General features: G+C 49.6%; 1 protein-coding gene across 1 annotated transcript in view; it reads left to right on the forward strand.

Moving 5' to 3' along the window:
* The first annotated feature begins 1,972 nt into the window (after positions 1–1,972).
* Positions 1,973–22,972, forward strand: part of LOC119373967 (uncharacterized) — a 50,647-nt gene continuing 29,647 nt past the window's right edge. The window contains exons 1-4 of the mRNA XM_037644026.1: positions 1,973–2,081; positions 4,310–4,480; positions 9,427–9,452; positions 10,549–10,695. Of these exons, the coding sequence (XP_037499954.1) occupies positions 2,015–2,081; positions 4,310–4,480; positions 9,427–9,452; positions 10,549–10,695 (411 nt within the window). The 5' untranslated portion in view covers positions 1,973–2,014. The remainder of the gene's footprint in view (positions 2,082–4,309; positions 4,481–9,426; positions 9,453–10,548; positions 10,696–22,972) is intronic.

The raw sequence follows: 22,972 nt of genomic DNA on the forward strand, positions 1-22,972 counted from the left end.
TCGTCGACAGCTGACGCAATTCAAATTTGATAACTGCATTCTGTGCCGCCACAACTATCTCCCTGACGGTCAACGTTGTGTGTATGTTCCGCGTCGCTCTATTTAAAGGCCAACTCCGGCGATTTTTCAAGGTCGATGGATCTCAATCAAATTCGCTGGGTACGTTCCTTTGCACGTTTCCGTCATTTATGCCAAATTACAGGCTTGAGACATGCACAGATTGTTTGCAAATGAATTTTAAAGATTGTCTGCAAACGCCCTCCTGGCTTCCCACAATTATTGGCAACATTGCGTCTGTGACGTCAATGTTGGGAAGGCGGCGGAAGTGACGCAGCTGAGGGCACCGCTAACTTCGGCGCTTCGGCCGCTACAGCGAGCGTCTGCTGTGCACAAGGCGACAGACAGCGTTGGTTTGACCGGCGCTTCGCTGGTCGTCTCGGCTGTCACAGTTTTCATACTCCGCGCCGGCGTGACCGGAATGCCTTGCCCGACTTCCGGTTCGTTCGTAACAACGTCTACGTCATACGTAGACAGTACACTCGGTTGGGTTTCGGTTTCGGTGTTGCGCGTTTTTGCTTATTTAAAATTATTCTCCAATTTGCCGAGTATTTCTGCTATCGGGCCCGTAACAGGAGCGTCTCAGGAACATAAAAGCACCATTACTTTGACATGGCCAAAAAATCACCGGAGTTGGCCTTTAAGGCCCCTCACGAAGACATCACTGCAGGTCACTCTGGCTTCCAGAAAACGTACGACTTCATCAAAGGTCGCTTCTGCTCGCCTGGCTTATCCGCCAGTGCACCGAGGTACGTCGCTTCCTGCGCCCTTTGTCAGCGCTAAAAGCTCCCAACATCAGCTCAAAGCGGAGATCTGAAACAAATCCCGTGTCCGTCGGCACCAGTTGATGTCGTTGGCATTGACCTGCATGGAGGCCCAGAGCCTCCGGAACCACCCCAAGACAACCTCCACATACCATCCTCATGCCAGCGGCATGACTAAGCGATTTCATCGCACGCCTTCCGACGGGATAGCTATGGACCTTGAATCACAGCACACAAACTAGGACGCAATTTTGCCATCTGTGAATTTGCGTACGATATCGCTATACAACGCACAACTGGTTACTCGCCATTCCACGTTGCATATGGCCGTTCACCCTCTTCCTTTCTTGTCGTCTCTTTCTTCGCTGCCACGGTGGCACTCGACCTGCATGCTCCTGTAAACAATGTGGCTCGCCTCCTCCATTGCTGCCAGCTCGCCCGCGTCAACACCGAAGAAAGGCAACAGGACCGCAAGAATCTCTATGACGCATGTCATCGCACGGTGTTTATGTAACATGGCTGTATACAGGCCTAAAAATGGGCCCAGTAAATGGCGCAAAATATACAATAAAGAAAATTGCGTCAATCAAAGGCAATCATGCGGAAATTTCCTCTACAATGGTGTGTGTGTGTATATAGACAACCTTAGTATTATTGCCTATGAGAATGCGCCAAAGATGATCAACTTCTCTTCACAGAGAGTACTTGTGATGTCGTCTCCTTTGTCTCATTCAACGTGTGTTACTTTCGCCGAAAAAGCCGCCGAAAGGTCGCTTGATATATCACCCAACTGACACGCACATCAAGCTCGATAAGAATGTAAAGAACAGCGTTTTGACAATGACAACAGCGGAAAGGTGGGTTATGACGCATGAAGGACGAACACAAAGAAAGCGTTCTTCAAGCCAAAGTTTATTGCAGAAGAGCACGAATAACTTACAATGCATACACCAAGTAACGAACACTCGATCACCAAGACAACATAAATGCTTCGCAGGTTTGACGTTAAAGAGCTCAGTAAAACTTACATGACCTTCAAACTTGATGAGTCCCGTCTATGTATGCTCAGCTAACTGCTAGCAACAAGCTTGTTGAGGTTTAAAACACAAATTTGAAGATACATCTAGGCACAATCAAAGGTATCGTTATCCTTGCCTTTTTTATGAGAGCTCCTGCGATATTCTATAACAAGCATGACCAGATTCATCGAAGCAGGTACATTTCTCATGTTAATGTGCAGCGAATGGTGCATTATTCAAGGTGAGTGATGGCTGAGTTATTTTAAATGCGAAGCATTTAAATGCTCGGGAGCAAAATACATTTTTCTCAGGGTCACTCACAATTTGCGTTTATAGCAAAATCACCTGTTCGCTCCAATTGTGCTAAAATTACATTAAAATTGTCCCCTATACTGTCCCCTGGGACAGTATAGGGTAAAGTAATGTCTCCTATGTTTCCTTTCGCTTCATTGACCCTTGGCTTCGTTCTGAGAAATAAGGGAATAGTTTGCCACTGCTTCCTCCCTCGCGCAAAAGCGTCGTGGCGTACGCAAGCCGCGAACTGACAGGAGACGCAGAGGTGTCACTCCACGCGCCGCAGTTAAGAAAAAGAAATATCTAAGAGCGTCTCATTCTCCATTGTCGACACTCGCAGCGCGTTACTCAAGCACAAAGACGCAATACGTAACAACTGTGAAAGTTGTTAGTTCACGCGCTTGTCCTGTGTATACCTGTGCGTTCTTTTCGGGCGTCCTTCCTTGTGCTTCAGCGTCGCGCTGCAAGCATCGAGCTGCTTGTCGTTCTTCGTGTGACATTCCAATTTCTTGCTATAGCATTCGTTGCTTCAAGCTTGCGGCGAAACTGTGACTTTCTTTTAGGGGCGAAGCTCCTTAAGGCGGCACCCGTTCGTCCCTCGTAGTCATCGTAGTAGTCCGTAACAAGTCTTACGCTTTGACCTCCAAGGTGGTGCCGGTGGGAGATTTCTCCTGTGCGTTGTTGAACAATAAAAAATTCGCAGCGTGCGCGTTAACTAAAAGCCGAATTCTTCTGTCTCTCATTCCCCATTAGCAGCCATTGGCATGTTCCAGTAGGAAACGTTAGTAGAAGTAGAAGTGTAAGTGTTAGCTAAAAGCCGACTTCTTTTGTCTCTCATTCCCATTAGCAGCCATTGTTTACCTCCAAGGTAGTGTCTGGTGAGATTTCTCCTGTGCGTGATTAAACAATAAAAATTTTGTTCAAAACGCCGTTGATTGATGAAATAAACCAACGAAAGACGCCAGATGTTTTGTAAAAGCAGAACGAAAGAACGCCAGATGTTTTTCTTAAAGTGTAGTAGTAGTAGTTGTATGTAGCCACCTCTCCCGATCGTCAACGGGCGAGGTGGACCGGCAACGGCGCGAGGACCCTGCCGTACGAGAGCTAAATCACACTAAAAGACATACTTTGCGGGCGATACACTCTAGTGAGCTTTCAACTTTCCGTCTTAATGTACATGATAAAGAAATTATTTCTACGAAAAACGCAAGGCACACCTTGAGCAATATATTTGGTTTTGGGACGCTAAATGGAACCATGAGGCGATGCGAAGCCGGAGCACTTGCACGATCGCGTTCCGTTGGCTTTCGTTGGGCATGCTACCGACCTCGCGTCGTGGAACGCGCGTCCTGTCTTCCCTCTAGCCTTGCCTTTAATTCGCACAGGGCGAGCGGGGAATGCGGTCGCTCTTGGCGCTCTTTCGCTCGGGAGCGGACTTCTTCCTTGCATTTCACCGATCACAAGTGATAATGAAGGGACCACGTAAACCAACAGTACAATAAAAGTTTGATGTTTAATATATACACGATGTTTCACACTCTTTATATTATGTACTGGGCGCATTTCACGGAAGAGTTTCACGGTTTACAGATGATTCCCTCCGTAGCTTCGCCCCACTCATCATCATTCACCCCGTGGATATGCTGTGATTTTTTTTCTTTTCAATAAAGAGCTGGATTTTCTGGATTAGACCGGGGCTCTAGGGTGCGGGTGTCTGCTGACGTTCACGAGTTATTCTTGCGGATGCGCATTCTTCGAAGAGGCAATATGTGTTTTCAACGAAACGGCTGTTAGTCTGCGCTCGCCCTGTCTTCCTCTTCTACTCTGGTGTCTCATTCTCAGCACTGTTTTAGTTCACAAAGGAAGCATGCTGACGGCCTGGTCGGTTACTATGCATGACAGAATATGCAAGCGCGACTGAACGAGGACGGAGATTCTTGTGCCCGTTTCTTTCTTCATTTTCATTCGGTCGCGCTTACACATATCCAGTACACCAGTTAGCCAGGCTCTTCCGCCTTTATGCTCTTTGTTTGTTTACTTGTCTGGTCGATATGTTTATTATATGACATATTTTTAGAAGATCTCACAGTGTGATAACTAACCCAGTCCCGCATCAATTCTCGAGCAACAATACATGACACGATGCTGAGGTTTGTTCCTTTCTTGTCACTCCAGCATGCAAGCACAACGAGCACAAAGTGAAGTGCTACCGTCATATTGGCGTCCCTGGGCGTTTGTGCCCAGGTGTTGAGCGATGGCCATGTAGTGGAACAAGGAAAAGGTGCGCGTGCGTGGATGGAACCGCACAAAGGTGGGACAGCTACTGCGTGCCCTACAGGGACTGCGGTGAGTAGGCAAAATCCAGGTATTACACACTATGGCACTGGAGTGCGAGCTGCAGCTGGCACGAGCCAATTAAAAAGCGCGATAATGTCCTACCGCGTCCTCAATACCCTATCGTCCCTGACAAGGACACCGCGGCCATTTGTATATGCGTTCTGAACTCATTACGCGAATGAGTTCTCTTCTTTTGGTAGAGTCTCAAACGCTATCTAAATGGTTGAGTGTTCATATCGTCACAAACAGTACATTGGCGAAACAGGACAGGCCTGTTAATGTTAGATTAAACGGACGTCGCGCGAGCACCGGCGAAGAAATTACCGAAAGCGGTGGCACTCCACTTAATATGGCAGGTCACAATTTCGATGATCGCGAAGCTTTACGTACTTCAGTCAAGCTTCCGGTCACCGACAGACAGAAAATATAAAGGGCCATAGTTTATTCACGAGTTTAATACACCACAGCCGATAGGTATAAAGCTTTCATAGGGGGCTCTTGAATTCATCCTGATATGGCAGATACAGAACGAAAACGAGTGAGAACTAAGCTTCCTTGCAATTTCTAATTGTTCTTATCACTGTGAAATTGGCATTGTCAGCTGCTACTCACTTTTGACAACACGTAGCTCCCCTTCCACGCTTACTACGTGAATCCCCCCTCCTCTCTTTCTTTTTTTTTTCTTTTAACACGAATGTGCTTTATGCCGTGGTTCACCACGGCTCCACTGACGTATTTCCGTCACGGATATGACGTTGAAATATATGTAGAATAACAGACTGGCGAAGAAAAAACTAGAAGAAAAAGTTCCGTCACCGGGAGTCGAACTTACGACCCCTCGCTCCATCAGTGCGCTGCCCGGAACGACCCGGCCATAGGCGGCACGTTCTTCACCATTCTAACGGCGAGCTACTTATATACACCATTTGCCGGTGGCGGTACTCAAAGATCGGTGGCACTTCAGCGTGTTTTCGTTATCACTAGCAAGATGGCGCGAAGAGCTCGAAGGGCGCGCTTTAAAGGTCGTCGCCCTACGCGTTGCGATGAGCGCGCACCTCTACAGGCCGTAGTCGCTCATGCGCGCGCGCTTATCTCGTGATGGGGGGGGGAGGGGGTGGTTTGCACGTCTTGCGATTTCACCGCAAGTTTGCGTTGAGTATACACACAGAGCACGAAGGTCACTTCGCTCACTGCAGCGGCTGCTTTTGCGAAAGGAGCGCGCTGCTAACACAAAAATAAGTTACAACTGTGACAGTTGGCGCTCACCCTGTTTATACTTGTGCGTTCGTTTCGTGCGTCCTCCTTTGTGTTTCAGCAGCGCGCTTTAACTGTCGAGCTGTGACAGTTTTTAGTTCCAGCTCATCCTGTGTATGTTCTTTCCGTACGTCCTTTCTGCTTGAGCAGCGCGTTGTAAGTTTCGAGCTGCTTGCCGTTCTTCGCGTGACATTAAAATTTGTTGCTATAGCATTCAATCGTTTGCCCTTGTGGCGAAACAATGCACAACAAACGCTCAACTACGTCTGCGAAGACACGTTTCGCTTTCGTGGTATACCTATTCCTATGACATAGGGACCAGCCATGCTTCTTTTTTTCTTTTTACTAACTGTTTCCTCTTTTCATTTGACTCACCCAATTCGACACGCCCCCCCCCCCCTTTCCCCTCTCCCACATTTGCGCACTTGGCCGTTTCTCCTCTTTTATCTGGGTTGCGGAGAAAGGGCACGAAACATGCACATGCATGCACACGCTAAGGTAGGCAGTTGCAGCCTTGAAGACAAGTCCACTTGTCGAAACATTGGCTCCCGCAACACCCTGTTTTCCAAGGACTTTTCAGCGAGTAGTGATGTTTTCCATGTGTACACCGCTCGCAGTTTTTATTCACAACTTTATATGTGTTGAGTATACTCTTTCCTGTTACCCTACTTTTATATATTGATTTTTTTTGTGTTCTTGATTTTTTGATCGGATGCACGCTAGCAATCTAACTTTCGTATTTTCATTCCTAAGCCTGTATGAGCCTTCTTAAAGGCTTAAATACTAATAACATGAAAATTCGTCCTAATTACAGTTTTTATGATAGCTTTCATACATCGTTGGTGTCCATTTTCCGATTTACGCTATTAAAACGGTATTTTTGATAGTGACTAACATTAGCCATAGCTACTATTACCAGACATTATGCCAGCACTACCAAACGTTGTATTACGCAAGCAAATTCTGTCGCCTTCTAGACGCTGGAGCGGCTCCTGGCAATATTTTTGAATGAACACGAAGTTTCGAGCCTGTTCGGATGCTTCCTCAATGGGTGACTGGAACGGTTGTGGACGCGGCGTCGCTTCTTCGCAGCTCGGTTCCCACAGTTCATTGCGTCGGGAAAACACTGCACATAGACCGATGGCATTGTTTCCAGCGAGAGGTGAATGTTGCTTGGGGCGTTATGGAAGCGCTCCGACTCGCGCAAGAGCCTCCTTCGCCCTTTGCCCTTCGTATTCGATCGCAGAAGCGCCGTCGAAATTGGTTTTAGGGTCACGCTTCTCACGGTGTTCTGCGGGAGCACCGCGATGCGTTTCCATTCTTCTCACATCGTTCGCGTGTTGGTGGGTTGTCATGAAAACTCTTGCTTTCACGTATATAAAACTTGTTGAGCAGTCAGAACATGACACCTTGCAGAAGACCACCTGCCGTTTTAAGCGCGTAGCACTTTAGGGGCCCGGCTTGTCGTCCGTAGATCTCATGTGGCGTGATCTTACTCACAATCAAGTGGTCAATACAAGCCTGAAACAAGGCTAGCAATGCTCGAAACCAAGTTCAAGTGAAAGAACAAGGTCTAAAAAATATAATTAACAACAATAACCAAGATGTTTTCTCAATAGTTAACTTAAGATAGCTAAAAACGTTTCGCATGCATGCGGCTGACTCCGGGGCCCCGCAAGAGAGGGTGCCACCGCCTCGCCGAGCGAGCGAATTCCCCTCTCCCTACGCTTCGCCGGCGCTGCGTCGCAGGCGTCGCTACATCTGATGGGGGGAAAAATTTCGCTGCGGACGACGCGTATCTCAACTGCCGTAACAAACAGAGAGTCGATAAAGTGGAGCGAGAAGTAGCGCGCATGTCGCACAACGAGTTTGCGAATCTCCTACAAGAATCTACTAGTGCCGGGGAAGCCCTGCATGCTTACCTCAAACATTGGCTTCATCAACGCTATATGATAAACGGAGCAGTGGGAACTCTACAAACGGGAATCGTTGGGTGCCCCTGCAACGCACTTCCTGAGGTCTCACAAAAATTTGGGGACCCTTAAGCTTCGCCTCCGGCCCCTGGTGCGCACTTCAACCACTAAGTGCATACTTATTAATGTGTATTGTTACAGACATACGCACACAGACACACACGCGCGCGCGCGAGAATGGTACATACAGGTTTTTTAACTAAAGCAAGAGTCGCATGGCCTCCAAGATACACGCCGCGCGCTTGCCATCTCGGAGGCCATAAAGAGTCTCACAATGCCTCACAGATGGCAGCACATTATCTAGCGTTTGCTGTTTGCTTGATCAAGGCCTCCTCTGGAAAGGCAACATTGGCTTGATAAGTTTTCCGCTAGATGGACATAGTGGTCCATTTCCTTTCTCGATTTTTCGCTCACGCATGATTTTTCGCTCACAACCAACGGTCCCGACACCGACGGCGGAATTTCTGCGACACGAGCTCTCTAACGCTATCGCGTTAATAGTGGAACCGCCATACGTTTTTCTTTATAACGCCACCGGCAACAATACGGAAAAAAAAATCTGCCCGCGGCATCGCTGTCCGCAGAATCAGTGCATAACAGTACAGGTTCTCAGTAAAACCCGTGTCTTGGCGACTCAATAACCAATGCCAACGCTGCCCCGATTGCTGCCATGGCCGAAGGATCGACCATGTAAAGAGAAAAAGTAGGGGGTCGTCTACAAGGTATCACGTTCTGAATGTCGAGCAAGTTACATACGTGAAAGCAAGAGATTTCATGACAGAATGCACCAACACAGGAACGTTGCGGGAAGAACGGAAACGCAACGCGGTGCTCTTGTAGAGAACTACGAGAAGCATGACCATCAAATTGATTTTTACGGCTCTTCTTTATTTGACAGACAAACGAACCATGGAAGAAGGCTCTCGCTCTAGTCGTGACACATCCAGAGCACCCCCAGGTAACTTTAACCGATCGCTGTGAACAATGCCCTCGGCAGACATGAAGCATTTTCGTCACATAAGGGAAAAGACATACCGAGGCGAGCAGATAAAAGGTGACACCGCGTCCACAACCAGCACAGTCACCCTCTGAGGAAGCGACCGAACAGACCCCGAAACGTCGGGTTCATTTCAAGAACTTTGATTGTAGCCATTTCGGCTTCTTGAATTCTTTAACCCAGCCAGACAGGGCTCCGTCGAAATGCTTACATACAGTAGCCTTCACGTAGCAACCCTCATAAATGCTCAAACACCTTTAATGATCTAGTACATAGTGCCTGTTAATTACAGTTCTATATTATACTTTCTGTGCACCTTTACATAGCTAACAGTGTTGTTTTTTCCAAATTAGCTCAGAAAGTGCGGCTCTTTATCCTGAGTGAAAAACGGGGTCGAAAGGAATCCCGCGGTCCACTTGTTATACAATGCTTCCCATGCAATCAAAACGTACGAGTCTCTCTGCTGCGTAAAGCGTTGACGTCCGTCTTGTTTACAGTATCCTTTGTCTTCCTCGCGCCTTGCGAACTCAGCCCCCCCCCCCCCCCCCCCCCCGCCGCTTGCTACAGCTGACTGACTATTGGACTAGCCATGTCTGGCTAGTCCAATAGTCACCAACACACTGTCCTCTACGTATAAACAGGTTGATGTAGGAGAGATGAACTGTTCCTCTACATGTTTTTCTTTCTGTCTTTCTTTCTTATTAAACACCGGACGTACAATGGAAATAAAGTCTTCAGGACCCACAACCCAGAAAAGGTAAGTAATATTTACGAGAACATCATCCTTACAATTATTCCCCGGGTAGAACTCCCAGATTACGATGATGTTCATGCCCCCTGTTCTGGCATCGTCTTCCGTTGAGCAGGGTAACAGGCTAGAAGGGAATTACCTCAGACGCTGCTCTCTGTTGCCCTTCTAACAAATTATCCTCCCATTAGGTGTCTTAAGAACGCACTTGAAAGGAAAGCCTTGGTACATTACGAAACATATTAGTGATATTGAAGCACGTCAGTGACAGCGTACCGCGCATTCCTTTTTCGCTGCAGAGTACGGGCGTATACTACCCAGGCTTAAGTTTAGTTATGATCCTGCTTTGTATGAGAAGCAATTGCTGATATCCTAGATTTGAAAACTTGAAAAAAAAGGGGGGGAGGGGGGCAGACACTTTCTAGGTTGCATTTGGGATGTACTGGTTTTAGTGTATCAGTAAGCTAAGCTGAGTCACGTTTAAGGGATGCACGAGTTCATCTTATGTTGCGCTGCCAGGTAGTGACGAGGACCACAGGAACAACAGAGACACAGAGGGTGATGCTTTACACCCTGTGTGCTCTAGCTCTTTGTCAACACCTGGCGGAGCGTTGAAAAGTGAAGTCGCACCAACGTGCCCCCGTGGCAGCCTTCTTAGCGTATGGCTTGCAATGACGGCTGTAACGGCGGCAATGACGGCAATGACGGCTGTAACGTATTATATTACACAACAGGAGGTCTTCGCAGGACAATTTCTTTTCAGTGGTATTTAACGTGAGGTACACCACTTCGTTGTCGCGCGCAAGAGATAAAAGTAGTAGTAGTAGTAGTAGTAGTAGTAGTAGTAGTAGTAGTAGTAGTAGTAGTAGTAGTAGTAGTAGTAGTAGTAGTAGTAGTAGTAGTAGTAGCAGTAGTAGTAGTAGTAGTAGTAATAGTAGTAATAATAATAATAATAATAATAATAATAATAATAATAATAATAATAACAATAATAATAATAATAATAAATACCAAAGTGAAAACTGACTTAGTTTGTGATGAACCTTCACTCTAAAGATCAAAACTGTACTATATGAATCTTGACAGTGCTTTCTTCTCTGTGCAGTTGCTCAGTCTGAAGGAAGACCTCGTCATGGTGGGCACATCAACAACAATATTTAACCAGGGAGCCCTCAAATGCTTTGTGTCGAAGCAGATGGAGCCCGTATATTATAACTACCACCGAAGTGTGAACTACAAAGCAAAAGTTGGGGTGAGTTCTTTAGCGTCTTCCAAAAATTGAAGGGGCATATCTTCATGATTCCAGAAAGCCTAAGTAAACAATATTAAGTTAATGAAACAACCACGTTTATAGATAGATAGATAGATAGATAGATAGATAGATAGATAGATAGATAGATAGATAGATAGATAGATAGATAGATAGATAGATAGATAGATAGATAGATAGATAGATAGATAGATAGATAGTGTACTAGAACAATTTCCTAGTGACGCGTCCGGGAAGGAGCGCGCGTGCCCGTTTGTGTAGACGCCACCAGGTGCCGCCGCTGCGCCTTTTTCTAGTAGACCGGCCGCTGTATCCCGGTGCGTTTGACGTTGTCCGAGTTTGTAGGCGTTCCTTATGCAACGGAGTCTTTTATTACAGCAGAAAAAGACTGTATTTACTGTAGTATAGTGTGAAGAAAGTTTCTGAAAACCACGTCAACACACTAGTATCGACAACGTCGTCTGCTAGCGTAAAGGCTGCAGACCGGCGGATTCATTGCAGTTCGGGACATCGCCTCAGCAGTATGTATTCGCAACATTTATCATACATTGCACAAACCCAGCATGTATGGACCTGTTTTTCTTCTATGGCGCTATATCCATCACATTTAAATTGCGTGCTGGTCACAAACTACATAAAAGTGCACAGCAACGTCTGCGCTGCGTTCCTATGCCAGAAGGCGTACAAATAAATAAAGGCCTCGACAGACACACATTGATTGTGATAAAATTTTTGTACTTTGTTATCGGTTACAGAACCGCATCTAAACAAAATTACTCCGGCGTTTCCTTACACCATTTCACGGCGTACAACGAGACTCTCTTTTTTCTTTTTAGCATCGTACATAGAAGCGTCTGAGAAAAAAAAAGAAAACAAGAACAAGTCCTCCACCGTTTTTTTTTTTCACAAGTGCTACCACGTTGAAAGTATAGCGTTGCACTACAGACGAACGAAGTAAGCAGTCGCAAAGCGCGTCCGAACCGGCCCAAACCATCCCGAACCGGCTCGGCGACTAGAAAAAGGCGCAGCAACGCCACCAGTGGTGTCTACTGGCGTTTGCTTCAACCGGCCTATTGTCCCTCCCTCGAGGACGCGCCACTAGGAGAATATTCTAGTACACTATAGACAGACAGACAGACAGACAGACAGACAGACAGACAGACAGACAGACAGACAGACAGACAGACAGATAGACAGATAGATAGATAGATAGATAGATAGATAGATAGATAGATAGATAGATAGATAGATAGATAGATAGATAGATAGATAGATAGATAGATAGATAGATAGATAGATAGATATGAAAGAGGCCTGAGAAAGTTGCCGCGACCGAGGAATGGCAAAACTCTGAGCGGTCGCAGCGCGATCAAGCGCTCTCATCGATGCGGAAAAAAAAAGGCCACGTATCTGCGTGCTCGGCTGCAAATGCCGCCTAAAGACGATAGAGGAGGCACTGCGTGAGATATGAACGCCATCTGGCAATACCTCGGTACCTCGGTTAACATGAGCTTGTGAAGAGGGAAACATGAGCTTGTCCTTCCTCCGTGGCAGAGGGCGTTCGTTGGGGCGCATAGCTAGAGTTACTGTATATGCTACCTTTAGGTAGCAGAGTTGCGCATCTGTCTTCCAAACGCCGCTAGCAACCATGCATTGCGAAGAAGCTGACGCTCGGGCCAGTTTTTGTATTTTACGACGCCGCCGCTGCATCGAACTAAATTAACACTAGTCGCCGATAGTCAATGTTTATCGCCGGTTTTCGACACACCAGACATATTAATCGGCGACACGGTAGGCATGTCACCTGCAAAAACGGAGTGCGACATCACCGCATAGCTGTGGTTGTTAGCCAGGCCTATGCGCAACTCTGCTACCTAAAAGTAGCATATACAGTAACTCTACGTATAGCATGGCATTTTCAGCGCAGCCGCATTTTCAGCGCAGCTTAAGAAACTAGGGTCTTTAGAATTACGTATCTATGTATTTTCTATTAAAGGAACACACCACTTAATACTTACCTAGTGATGTTGCGCCTCAGATATGCGTAATATTTACTCTTTGATCGACAACGTTCACAAGTATGAACAGCCGTACCAGTTCAAGATGGGTGGGCGGTAAGCAAGTGGTTTAACTTTGGCCGGGTGGCTGAATCGAATGACAGACAGCCAAACAGAAAGACAGACAGACAAAACAAAATTTCTGCGTACAAGTTCCCCAAGAAAGACTATCGTCTTTAAAAAACCGAGAACATGTGCCACAAGCACTTCTTACGAATTGGATGGAACGTAGGGCGAGTTGTTGAGGCTTCATTGTGGCTACAGCGTGACTAGAAACAGATGAAAGTTAAGAAAGAGACACAACAAGGCGCTGACTGTCAAATAAGTTGAATAGAAGAAACCACACATGTATAACGTACACCAACGTGATGGACACCAATGCCCTATAGGCATACAAGAACAATTTATTGAAAAAAATGCAATAAAGTACTGCGCAGATATACATGGTGATGAAAAGTCACGAATTCAAACTCGGCCGCGGTGGTCGCATTTATGGCTCGTTCGCACTGGGAAATCCGCCGTACACAGCGACCGGAATGCTCCTGTAGCCGAAACACAGTGTCGTTCGCACTGGACGCGCACCGCGCCGCCGGATAGCCATACTGGGGGGGGGAGGTGATTCTTAAAAGAAAGAAGGAAATGAAAATGGAAATTGGGTGTGGAGTGCACGATAACTGTCTCTCAAGTGAGGACACCTCAACCGATACACTCACGGGGGATTGGGGATTAAAGGGACAGTGAGAGTGAAAAGAGTATGGTAAAGGAAAAAAGAAAGGTATGAGTGGAAAAAAACAGTGAGGGGGTGGGGGGGGGGGCAGGAGAACGGGCGTCCGAGTCACCGTGGTGAGCGGCTAGAAAATAGAAAGCGATAGGAAGAAACGTGTCGTAGGTATTCCGTACATCCATTGCATATCTCACAGGCTAAAGAAAGTAGGAAGTAGATACGGCGTTAATGTTGTTTTCACGGCTGCCAATAAGCTAGGTAAGATTTGTGCCGCTGTGCAGAGGAAGAATGAGCGAGTAAAAGACAAGAAGCGGACCGATAATTGTTTCGTAAAACACACCAACAAATTCACTGATTGCCGTACGAGTGTGGTGTATAAGGTCCCTTTCAGCTGCGGCCGCTTCTACGTAGGACAGACGGGCAGATGCATTAACCAGAGATTGTTGGAACATAAGAGATCGCTAACAGGAGGCTCACCTTCTAATCTATCTTTACATTGTCGAGATTGTAAGTGCACGCCAAAATTCGATGAATGCGCAGTGTTGTACCGGCATAGAGATGAAGAAACGCGCCTGATGATTGAAGCATGGCATATCGAGAATAGTGGTAGCGCATGCGTGAGCCAACCGTCGATTAACCTGCATAAAGATGAACTCAAATGCCTTAACAGTTATCTTCTACGTAGACCGCCACGCGTGCCGGATTGATAGGTTCGCCGGTTGCATGGGCATGCGCAGATAAGTTTTCGTGCCTTCTTTCTTTTCAGCCGTTGTGCGTCTCTACAGTTGTTAGTCGGCGTTTGTGGTGTCCTGATCTCTTTCTTGTGTCCGTGTTTGCACGCCCTGTCTCTTTTTAGAATAGAAAATTCGTTCGACTAGGCCGGCATCCTCGAGAAAAGCGAGTAGGGCCGCAAGGGCTGATCGGCGACGGTGCACGTGGCCGGTGGGATGGAGCAAGTCCTGTAGGGTCGCTCACGGCAGTCCGACGAGGCGGTACTTCATGGCGAGCCGCTTCCGCGCAGTGTTGAGAGAAGGACAGTCAAACAATAGCTGGCACAGGGTTTCGATCGCGCCGCAATCGGTGCAGTTCGGTGCAGCGGCGCCGCGAAGACGATGCCTGCGTTCCGCGGGTCACACAGAACCGGTCCTCAGGGCAAGAAGAAGCGCGCGCTCGCGGCGAGTGAAACCAGTGGCTGGGATGGGAGGAGGGGGGTGTCCGGAGGCGACCCGTGCGTCAGGGCCCGTATTCTCAAACGATCGCAAAAGGCGATAGTATCGCGTTTGGTGACGTAGAATTTGATGCGTTCAATAAGTAAAAAAACGACTTGCCTGTGACGTCATTGTTGCAACTGGCCGTTGGTACTACGAATGTCTCACAACACGGGAGTGAGCGCACTGTACCGCACTGTACGAGCGCAGAGCAACCCGAGTACGGCGTTTTCGAGCGTGTGCTGCTGCTTCTACGCAGTGGCCAGGCTTGGCCGGCTTGGCTGTGGCTACTTGAAGTGTAAGACGTGTTGAAAGTGCTTTCAACGTTTTTTTGTTCGATTATTTAATGCACAGTATAATATTTAAAGAATACAACTTTGCGTGAAACGTATTTTCGTTGATAGTTTAACACGGCGTGCTCGGAGAGTTCAGCTGTAGCGTGCAGCCGCAGCGACATCGTCTCAAGATCTGAACATGTTGCCGGCTCGCGATAAGCCACGCGAGCAACGCACGGTTCATGCTCCTGGGACGTTCAAACCTCGAACAAACACGCGCTGGCAAAGAACGAGTGCTGATAACACATCAAGGTAATGCTCGATGAAAGCTTCAGCGTAAAAAATGCTGCGTATATCCACCGAGGATTGAATACTAGAAGCTACCGCCTACGTCACTGAAATGCTAGACTTCACCACGAACCGACGGTTAACGGTGCCTTCGCTTATTGCAAATATGTCGAGAGCACCGTCGAGCACCATGACGCAAAATTGACGTCGGCGGAACTACCAGATGGCGCCCTAACTTTTCCGGTTTGCTCAATAGCCAATCAGCACGCACCAAAGGCGATACTTTTGCGATTGTCGCCTTTTGGGAATATGGGCCCAGGATGCTCGCGCACCTATAGTGTACTAGAATAATTATTCTAGTACACTATACGCGCACCCATGGAGGAAGGAAAAATAAGGAGAGGCCCTGACGTCACATTCGTGAAGCCTCCACATCGCAAACACCCGCATCGCCTCCTAGCGAAGGAGCCTCGAAACATTTCGCGATTTCCGCCGTGTCGTTTGCAAGCGCATGCGCGACTCGAGCCTTTTTTTTTTTTTTTTTTCGCCGTGCAAGCGGCGCCGCGGCGCAGTCGATTCACGCATGCTCCTTGTGTGCGTTCTTTAGGAAAACTACGCAATGCCCAGCTTTTGCGTATGGTTGCGTATACCCGGTGCAAATCGCGTGCACTGCGGAAAGTACCGGGAGTCACTTTTCATGTGTACGTACACGTTCGCTTCATTGCTGATCACTAATGCATGGTATTTGCATGCGAAGCTCTCGGATGTGCGCTCTGTTGCTTCTTACTCGTTGTGTCAACTCAGAACACACGTGCACTTTTGTTTTTGGTGTCTGACGCGCCGTACATAACATGCGCGGAAGGCATCGTACGTTTTTAGAGGCTGTGTCGTTCGACGAAAGGGCAATAAACTTATGTTGTTGTTATCGGACTACGTGATGTATGTATTGTGCGGTGTGCGCTCGCTGCGTGCTTGTTGTGTGCGTACTGGAATTACAAACTTTACGTGCACAATCGCGTATACAATACAGCGGTGCCCTCTTTTCGACGTGAAGTTACGTCAACTATAGGTTGGCGTTGCGTCGAATAGCTATTACGCTCACTCCATATACACGAACAAAGAACCGCTAATCCGGCAACAGGTCGGGAAATCGGGCTACGAGAAAGGGAAGGCCTAACACCCAGCAGAACGCGTAAGTGACTGCTAGGTCAGTTCGAATACGATGATGCAGGGGCTGAACGTTTTTGATCACGGTACGTACCGGTATTCTGTACTGTTGCACAAAAACGCTCCACGAAGAATTTCAGCACGCCGCGCTCGGGCCTGCCACGCACGAACAGCCTTGTAAACGTCTGCTTACAACATTTTACTGCGTGCGAACCGCACAATACGCGCTAAGTTTACGCCGGGACTACAAATCTGCGCAGAAGCTAACCACCGCGGAGAGCACACCGCGGGGCGTCTGATGTTTTGTTTGCCCCATACCGGTTTGTTTGCCCCATAAATCTGACGTCACTTCCGCCACACTTTTCGCAATGCATTGAAATAGGATAGGGCCTCTCCTTAGTATTCCTTCCTCCATGCGCGCACCAGCTCCCGGCGATGGTTGTTGCGTGCCGAAGAAGAAGAACAACTTTATTAATGCGCACAGGTAGTCCTGGTGCAGATGGGTGGAGCCCCTATTCCAGGGCCCCACTGGCTTCTGCGGCTTGCCGGGCCTGGCCGAGGGTTGCCAGCTGGCTTCCCAAGTCCAGATCGGAGAGTCGCACCTCCCACGACCAGTTTGCTAGTGAGTCTTTGACTAGCGGCGAGACGGCGCCTGCAGGGCGCATCTGGCATTCGCATGTGATGTGGCGGAGTGTTGGTGTGTCTTCACACCAAGGGCATTTATTTTCGTGTCTGTCGGGGTACATCTTGTGTAGTCTTTGCAAGTGAGGAAATGTGTTTGTCTGTAGTCGGCGCCAATCTCTCGCCTGGCCCCTTTTGAGCTTGGGATGGGGAGGAGCCTTGGATCTTCGTCCGAATCTCTGAAACTCCAGAATTTCTCGAGGCGTGCCGGGTGTGGGGGCGTTCGTTGGGGGGGAGTGCTCCGCGGCTCGGCCTGTCATACCTCGAGCCAGGCGGTCCACCCGTTCGTTGCCGTCCACTCCGGCATGTGCTGGGCACCAGGTTATTCCGTGGTCCTGTGTGAGGGTCGGTCCCAGGATGTGTCGGACACTGGCTGGCAAGACTCCCCGCAGGTATAGGCGGCATGCGTCCTGTGAGTCTGTAAGTATATATGCCGATTGTTCCTTAGCTTCAGCGGCTCGTATGGCCAGGGCGACAGCCGCGGCCTCCGCCGCTAGAAGGCCGAGCGCCGCCTTGCAGGCGATTCGGATCAGTTTGTCCACCTGGTCAGTCTCGGTGCGGCGCGTGGCTTGAAAGGGTAGCGCGTAAGTTATGCGACTAATGACGAAGGCTTGCACCAATCGCAAGGTGTCCGCTTCCGTCATTCCCTCTTTGCCACGCGCGATTCTGTTGACGAGTGCGGAGATGCTGCGTACCGTGCGCTTGAGTTTGGAGAGCGCGATGCAGACGCTGCCCGTTTCTTGTACGTGCATGCCGAGAACCCGAATATTTGGTGTCCTCTTGATGGGTTCGCCATCGAGAAATAGTTGTAGGGCCGGTGCTCTATTCACCTGAGTGTGCTTGGGTCTGACGTGTAGGTAGGCCGACTTGGAAGGGGCGCATTTCATGCCTGCTTCTTTCGCAAAGGCCTGGACCATGTCAATGGCCCTTTGGAGGGTGTCCTGCCGGTCGCCGTACGAGCCTCGAGTGGCCCAGAGCGTGATGTCATCCACGTATATGGCGCATCCTAGATCATGATGTTTCTCCAGTTGTAGTGCTAGTTTGCGTAGGCCGATATTAAATAGTAGCGGTGATAGTATCGAGCCTTGAGGGGTGCCTCGTCCCGGTAGGTCGTACGGGAGTGAGCGTGTCGTACAGATTCCAACGCAGGCGGTGCGGTTGCTCAAGAAGTCTTGCACGTAGCTATATATTCTGTCTCCACACCCGACGTCTTCGAGCCCCTCAAGAATGGTGGAGTGCGAGATAGTGTCAAATGCTTTTTGAATGTCGAGTGCGAGCAAGATTCTGTCCGGACTTCCCGGTGGTGGGTTCAGGACTTCGTCTTTCAGCAGTAGGAAAACGTCTTGAGCCGATACTCCTCTCCTGAAGCCGAACATTGTGTACGGAAGCAGGTCTTTTTGCTCTATGTAGGTCTCTAATCTGTTGAGGACTACTCGCTCGAAAAGTTTGCCCAGGCATGATGTGAGCGATATGGGCCGTAGTTGTTGTAGTTCACGCGGTTTACCCGGCTTCGGTATTAGAATTATGTTCGCCGTTTTCCAATCGAAGGGTAGTCTACCGTTGGGTTTCCATACCATGTCGTTAAAGAAGTCGGTTAGCTGTTGGATGGTCGCATCACTCAGGTTTCTCAGCATTGCGTTGGTAACCCGATCAGGGCCTGGTGCCGTGTTCTTCTTGAAAGTCTGAGTAGCGGCATAGAGTTCTGCGAAAGTGATGGGGGCATCAAGATCTCCGTTTTCTTGGCCGTGATAGTCTCTGGGGCAGGTTGAGGGTGTCTGTGCTTCTCCGATGTAAGTGTCCTTAAGCAGTTGGATGAGCTCATCTTCCGTACCTGGGTATTCTCCGATGAGTTTCCTCATGACGTTATTTGTTTCCGTGCGCGTGCTGGTTGGATCTAGCATGCAACGAAGAATAGCCCAGGTCTTTTTGGTACTAAGGGTGCCTCGTAGGGAGTCGCAGAAATTTCGCCAGTTGTTGTTATTGACCTCTCTGGCATAGGCGTTTGCTTCTTCTGCCAAATGGGCTATCCGGCGACGCAGTTTGTTGTTGTGTCTTTGGCGCTTCCAACGCTTTACTAGACTTCTGCGGGCCTCCCAGAGGTGTGCCAGGTGGTTGTCTACCGCCGGAGTTTCCTGTGTGGTGTGATACTCCTTGGTAGTGGCGTTGTATGTGTCTTTAAGGAAAACGCTCCATTCTCCTGCCGAGGCTGGTGTTGAAAGTGCTGTCTCTTGTTTTTCTCTGTACTTTTTCCAGTCAGTGAGCTTGGCCGTCCCCAGGGATTGGCGTACTTTTGCCGTGTTGCAGGTTACATTGGTAATATAGTGGTCACTGCCTAGCGTCTCGTTCAGGTTGCTCCAGGTTACTCCACTCACGTCGTTGACAAAGGTGAGGTCAGGTGTGGTATCTCGAGCCACACTGTTGCCCAACCTGGTGGGGACGCCCGGCAGCGTGATCAGCAAGAGGTCGTGTTTCTGTGTTGTGCTCAGAAGATTGGAGCCCTTTGCTGTGTCTCTCTTGTATCCCCTCTCTGAATGCCAAGCGTTGAAATCGCCGAGGAGAAGTAGTTTGTCTCGTCGCACGAGTAGGGTTGATACGTGGTGAAGTAGTGGCGAAAAGTCAACTTTTTGGTCTCTGGGCGGGCTGTAGACATTAACCAAGACGCACTTGGGTCGGCCCTTCTTCATCGGCCAGATGGTTAAAATTTGGTGGTTAATTTCTACTCCCGGTGCCACGGCGCTCGTTATGGCAAGGTCTTTCCGAGCCAGAGTTGCCACCATTGGGTAGTCCGGGTCTGTGTATAGGTAATAACCCTGAATGGGTCTTGGTTGCTTCCCCGCCTCTTGCAAGCAGATAACGTCGGGGGGAACCAGTGCCGTCTTGATATATTGTGTTAGTGTCGCGTGTTTGTTGTGTAGTGATCGGCAGTTCCACTGCCATATAGTGAGATTCTCTTGCTGTCTGGTCGTGTTGTTAGCCATGATGTTGGGTTTCGGAGGCTGCGGTATCATCGGTGTCAGTATACAGCATGGTCTCTGCGCTCATCTTGTCCGAAGCGACGTTGTGTCGTCGTTTACGCGGTCGTTGGAGTTTATGAATTGAGTCATCCACGTATCGTTTGAGTTCCCGAAATTCCGCAAACATCTGCTGCATTTGCGCTTGTAATTGTTCTTGCATTTGTTGAAATTGTTGTTGAATTTGTCCTTGCTGTAAAGTAAACATGTGTTCGACTTGCATTAGGGTCCCTTGCGTTGTCGCTTCTTGTGGTGCAGGTTGCGTTTGTGTTGGTGGCCGCTGAGGCAATACTTGTGCTGATTGCGTGAGCTGTGTCGCAAGTGCTGGTGGTTGCTGTTTCGGCAATGGAGTGGGTGTTGTGGGTTTTAGTGTCTTAACCTGCGCCATGAGCATAGCTACCTGCCGCTTGAGTGTTTCCACCTCTCGCGTTTTGCTATCTAAGCTGGCCTTAAGTTGTCTCGCCTCTGAGATGGCTCGCTGGTGTTCCTCACTCTGCGTGACGAGTTTGGTCGTGGAAGACGCGCCCCCCGACCAACTTACCTCTGCTGGAGCATTCTGGGAGTCGGTCTTGGATCCTTGCTGGCTTTTGGGTTTTTCCGCCGGTACTTTCCTCACCGCAGTCCGGGATCGGGCTTCTTGTTTCTGGGTGCTTGTGGCAGTGGTGGTAGCTGCGCGATGCGCAGATTTGGAACCGGACTTGTCTGTGCTGACGCTTTCGCTTCGCGCGCCTCGACCCGCCCTGTAGTCCTCTTCCTCGCCTTCGGAGGAAAACCATCTAAATTGCCTGGTGGCCTGCGAACGCGAGGTCTGCGGTGCTCGTGGCTGTCGCGGTTGCTTTAGGCGCTTAGTGCAGCTCTTATCCCCGGTGAGATGGGCCTCTCCGCACGAGGCACAGTTCGGCTCACAGGGGTGACCTTCGCTGGGGTTCTCGAGGCCGCATACATTGCAAATTCGTCGCGCAGGATTAGGGCAGACGTCCGCGCGGTGCCCCTTGTCGCGGCAGATTTTGCAGACTTGGATAGTGGCGCGAAAGGGGTGGCACAAGAGTTCACCTCCATAATAGTACACAGTTTTCGGTAGTACGGGCCCGCTGAACGTGAGGTTGGCACTTTGAGTATCTCCAATCATTCGGGCCTGCAGCAGCTCGACTCCTTGCGTACGAACCCGCATGTTGCGTAGCAAGGTCTCCGACGGAGTGTGTTGCGGTATGCCGTGCACCACTCCTCTCAGGGCATCTTCTCCGGTGGCGGCATATGCTTTCACCGCGTGTGCGTTGCCGTTGATGGTGAGGAGACGAATTCCCCGGGCTTTCATGGCCACTTCTTGGTGCGGAGTAGAGAAGATAGCAATGTTTGAGCCCGGCTTGATTCGCAGGAGAAAGTGTTCTCCAGAGAATTGGTGGTTGCAGGATTCAATAATGGCTGTCGCCACTGCTGGTGTGATGATGTTACGTAGGGGTAAGCCTGAATGTGGTCGCATAACGATCTTGAAATCGTCCTTTGGCAGCGGTGGGAGTTTGGGTGTTTTCCTTCTTTTCAAAGAAGCTGTGTTCTTGATGTCTGTGTTCGTTTCCGCGTCGTGTTTAGCCGGCGCATTCGCGCGCCTCCGTTTCGACGCTTGTTTCTTCCGCTGGCGTAGCGTTAACGCAGTTTTCCCATCTGCATCGGTGTCGATGGAAGGTAGAGCGTGTCCACTCACCTCCGCTTGGCTGGTTGAACACCCCGTCGACGTGCCGGGCCCAGTGAGGTCCATTCCGTCGTCGTTATTCGATGCTTGCCGGTGTTGAATCTCGGTGCTCTTGAACTCCAGTTGTGTCCGTAGTCATGGTTAGCCCAGCTCTCAGCAAGACCCCGCGCCGCCGGCGCGGAGGGTGCTGAAGGCCTGAGAGCTGTTCGGCCTAGCGAGTGCACCACGTGGGCCGACTTGTTTACATACGTTGCTTGTTGTTGAGACGTTCCCGGTTGGAGTGGATGGTATCTTCGGATTCCTCTCGTCTTTACGAATCGATCGGTGTCACTTTTCGGTGGTTTGGGACAAGATTTCACAACGAAATCAATCAAAAGTACGGAGCGCGACGCGAGCTAGACTGCACTGCTCGGCGCCCCCTAGCGGCTCCTCCTGTTGCGTGCCGAGTCGAACGAGCTGGCGTAATCCGTCAGCGAAGTCTCGGCGGAGTGTGCTCGTTTTGCGAGTTCGTCTGCAGCCTCGTTGCCCGCGATGCCGACGTGTGAAGGGAGCCACTGAAGGACCACATCACAGCCTCGTTCCTGGAGGGCCAGCAGGCTGAGAGCGGCACGCTGAGCAAGAAGGGGGCCTCGTTCCTCCCTCGCGAGCTGGCGGAGGGCAGGTTTCGAGTCGCAGAATATTGCTGCGCTCGTGACGGCCGGCGAAATGCGCAGGAGGTCTGCAGCCAGCTGGAGCCCGACTAGCTCAGCTGTTGTTGAGGATGCACAGTATCGCAAACGGCACTATCGTTCCGAGCTGAGCTGAGGGGCTATGCGGGCGGCCGCGGCTGAGCGATCCTGCAGGACGGACCCATCGGTGAACACCTGCGTCCTCCCGGCCAGATCCTCATACATCCGCGCCGCGGCCTCCTGAGCAATGGCACTGATGGGGGTGTGGCGTTTGGATCGAATGCCCGGCAGGTGCAAGTTCACTGGAAGGGGCACTCGACGGTGAGGGGGTGGCCAGCGCGAAAGGCGTGCGGGGTCGTCAGCCACAACACCGTCGTACACGTCGATAAGTTGGCCGACACGTGAGTTTGGCACAGCACGTAACCGCGAGAGGAGGGGACCTGCATCAGGCGCTCGGTGGAGACGCTGCAAATGGCACAATGCGCGCAGGTCC

Source organism: Rhipicephalus sanguineus, chromosome 11 (assembly GCF_013339695.2).
Source record: "Rhipicephalus sanguineus isolate Rsan-2018 chromosome 11, BIME_Rsan_1.4, whole genome shotgun sequence".
In the NCBI taxonomy this organism is placed as follows: domain Eukaryota; kingdom Metazoa; phylum Arthropoda; class Arachnida; order Ixodida; family Ixodidae; genus Rhipicephalus; species Rhipicephalus sanguineus.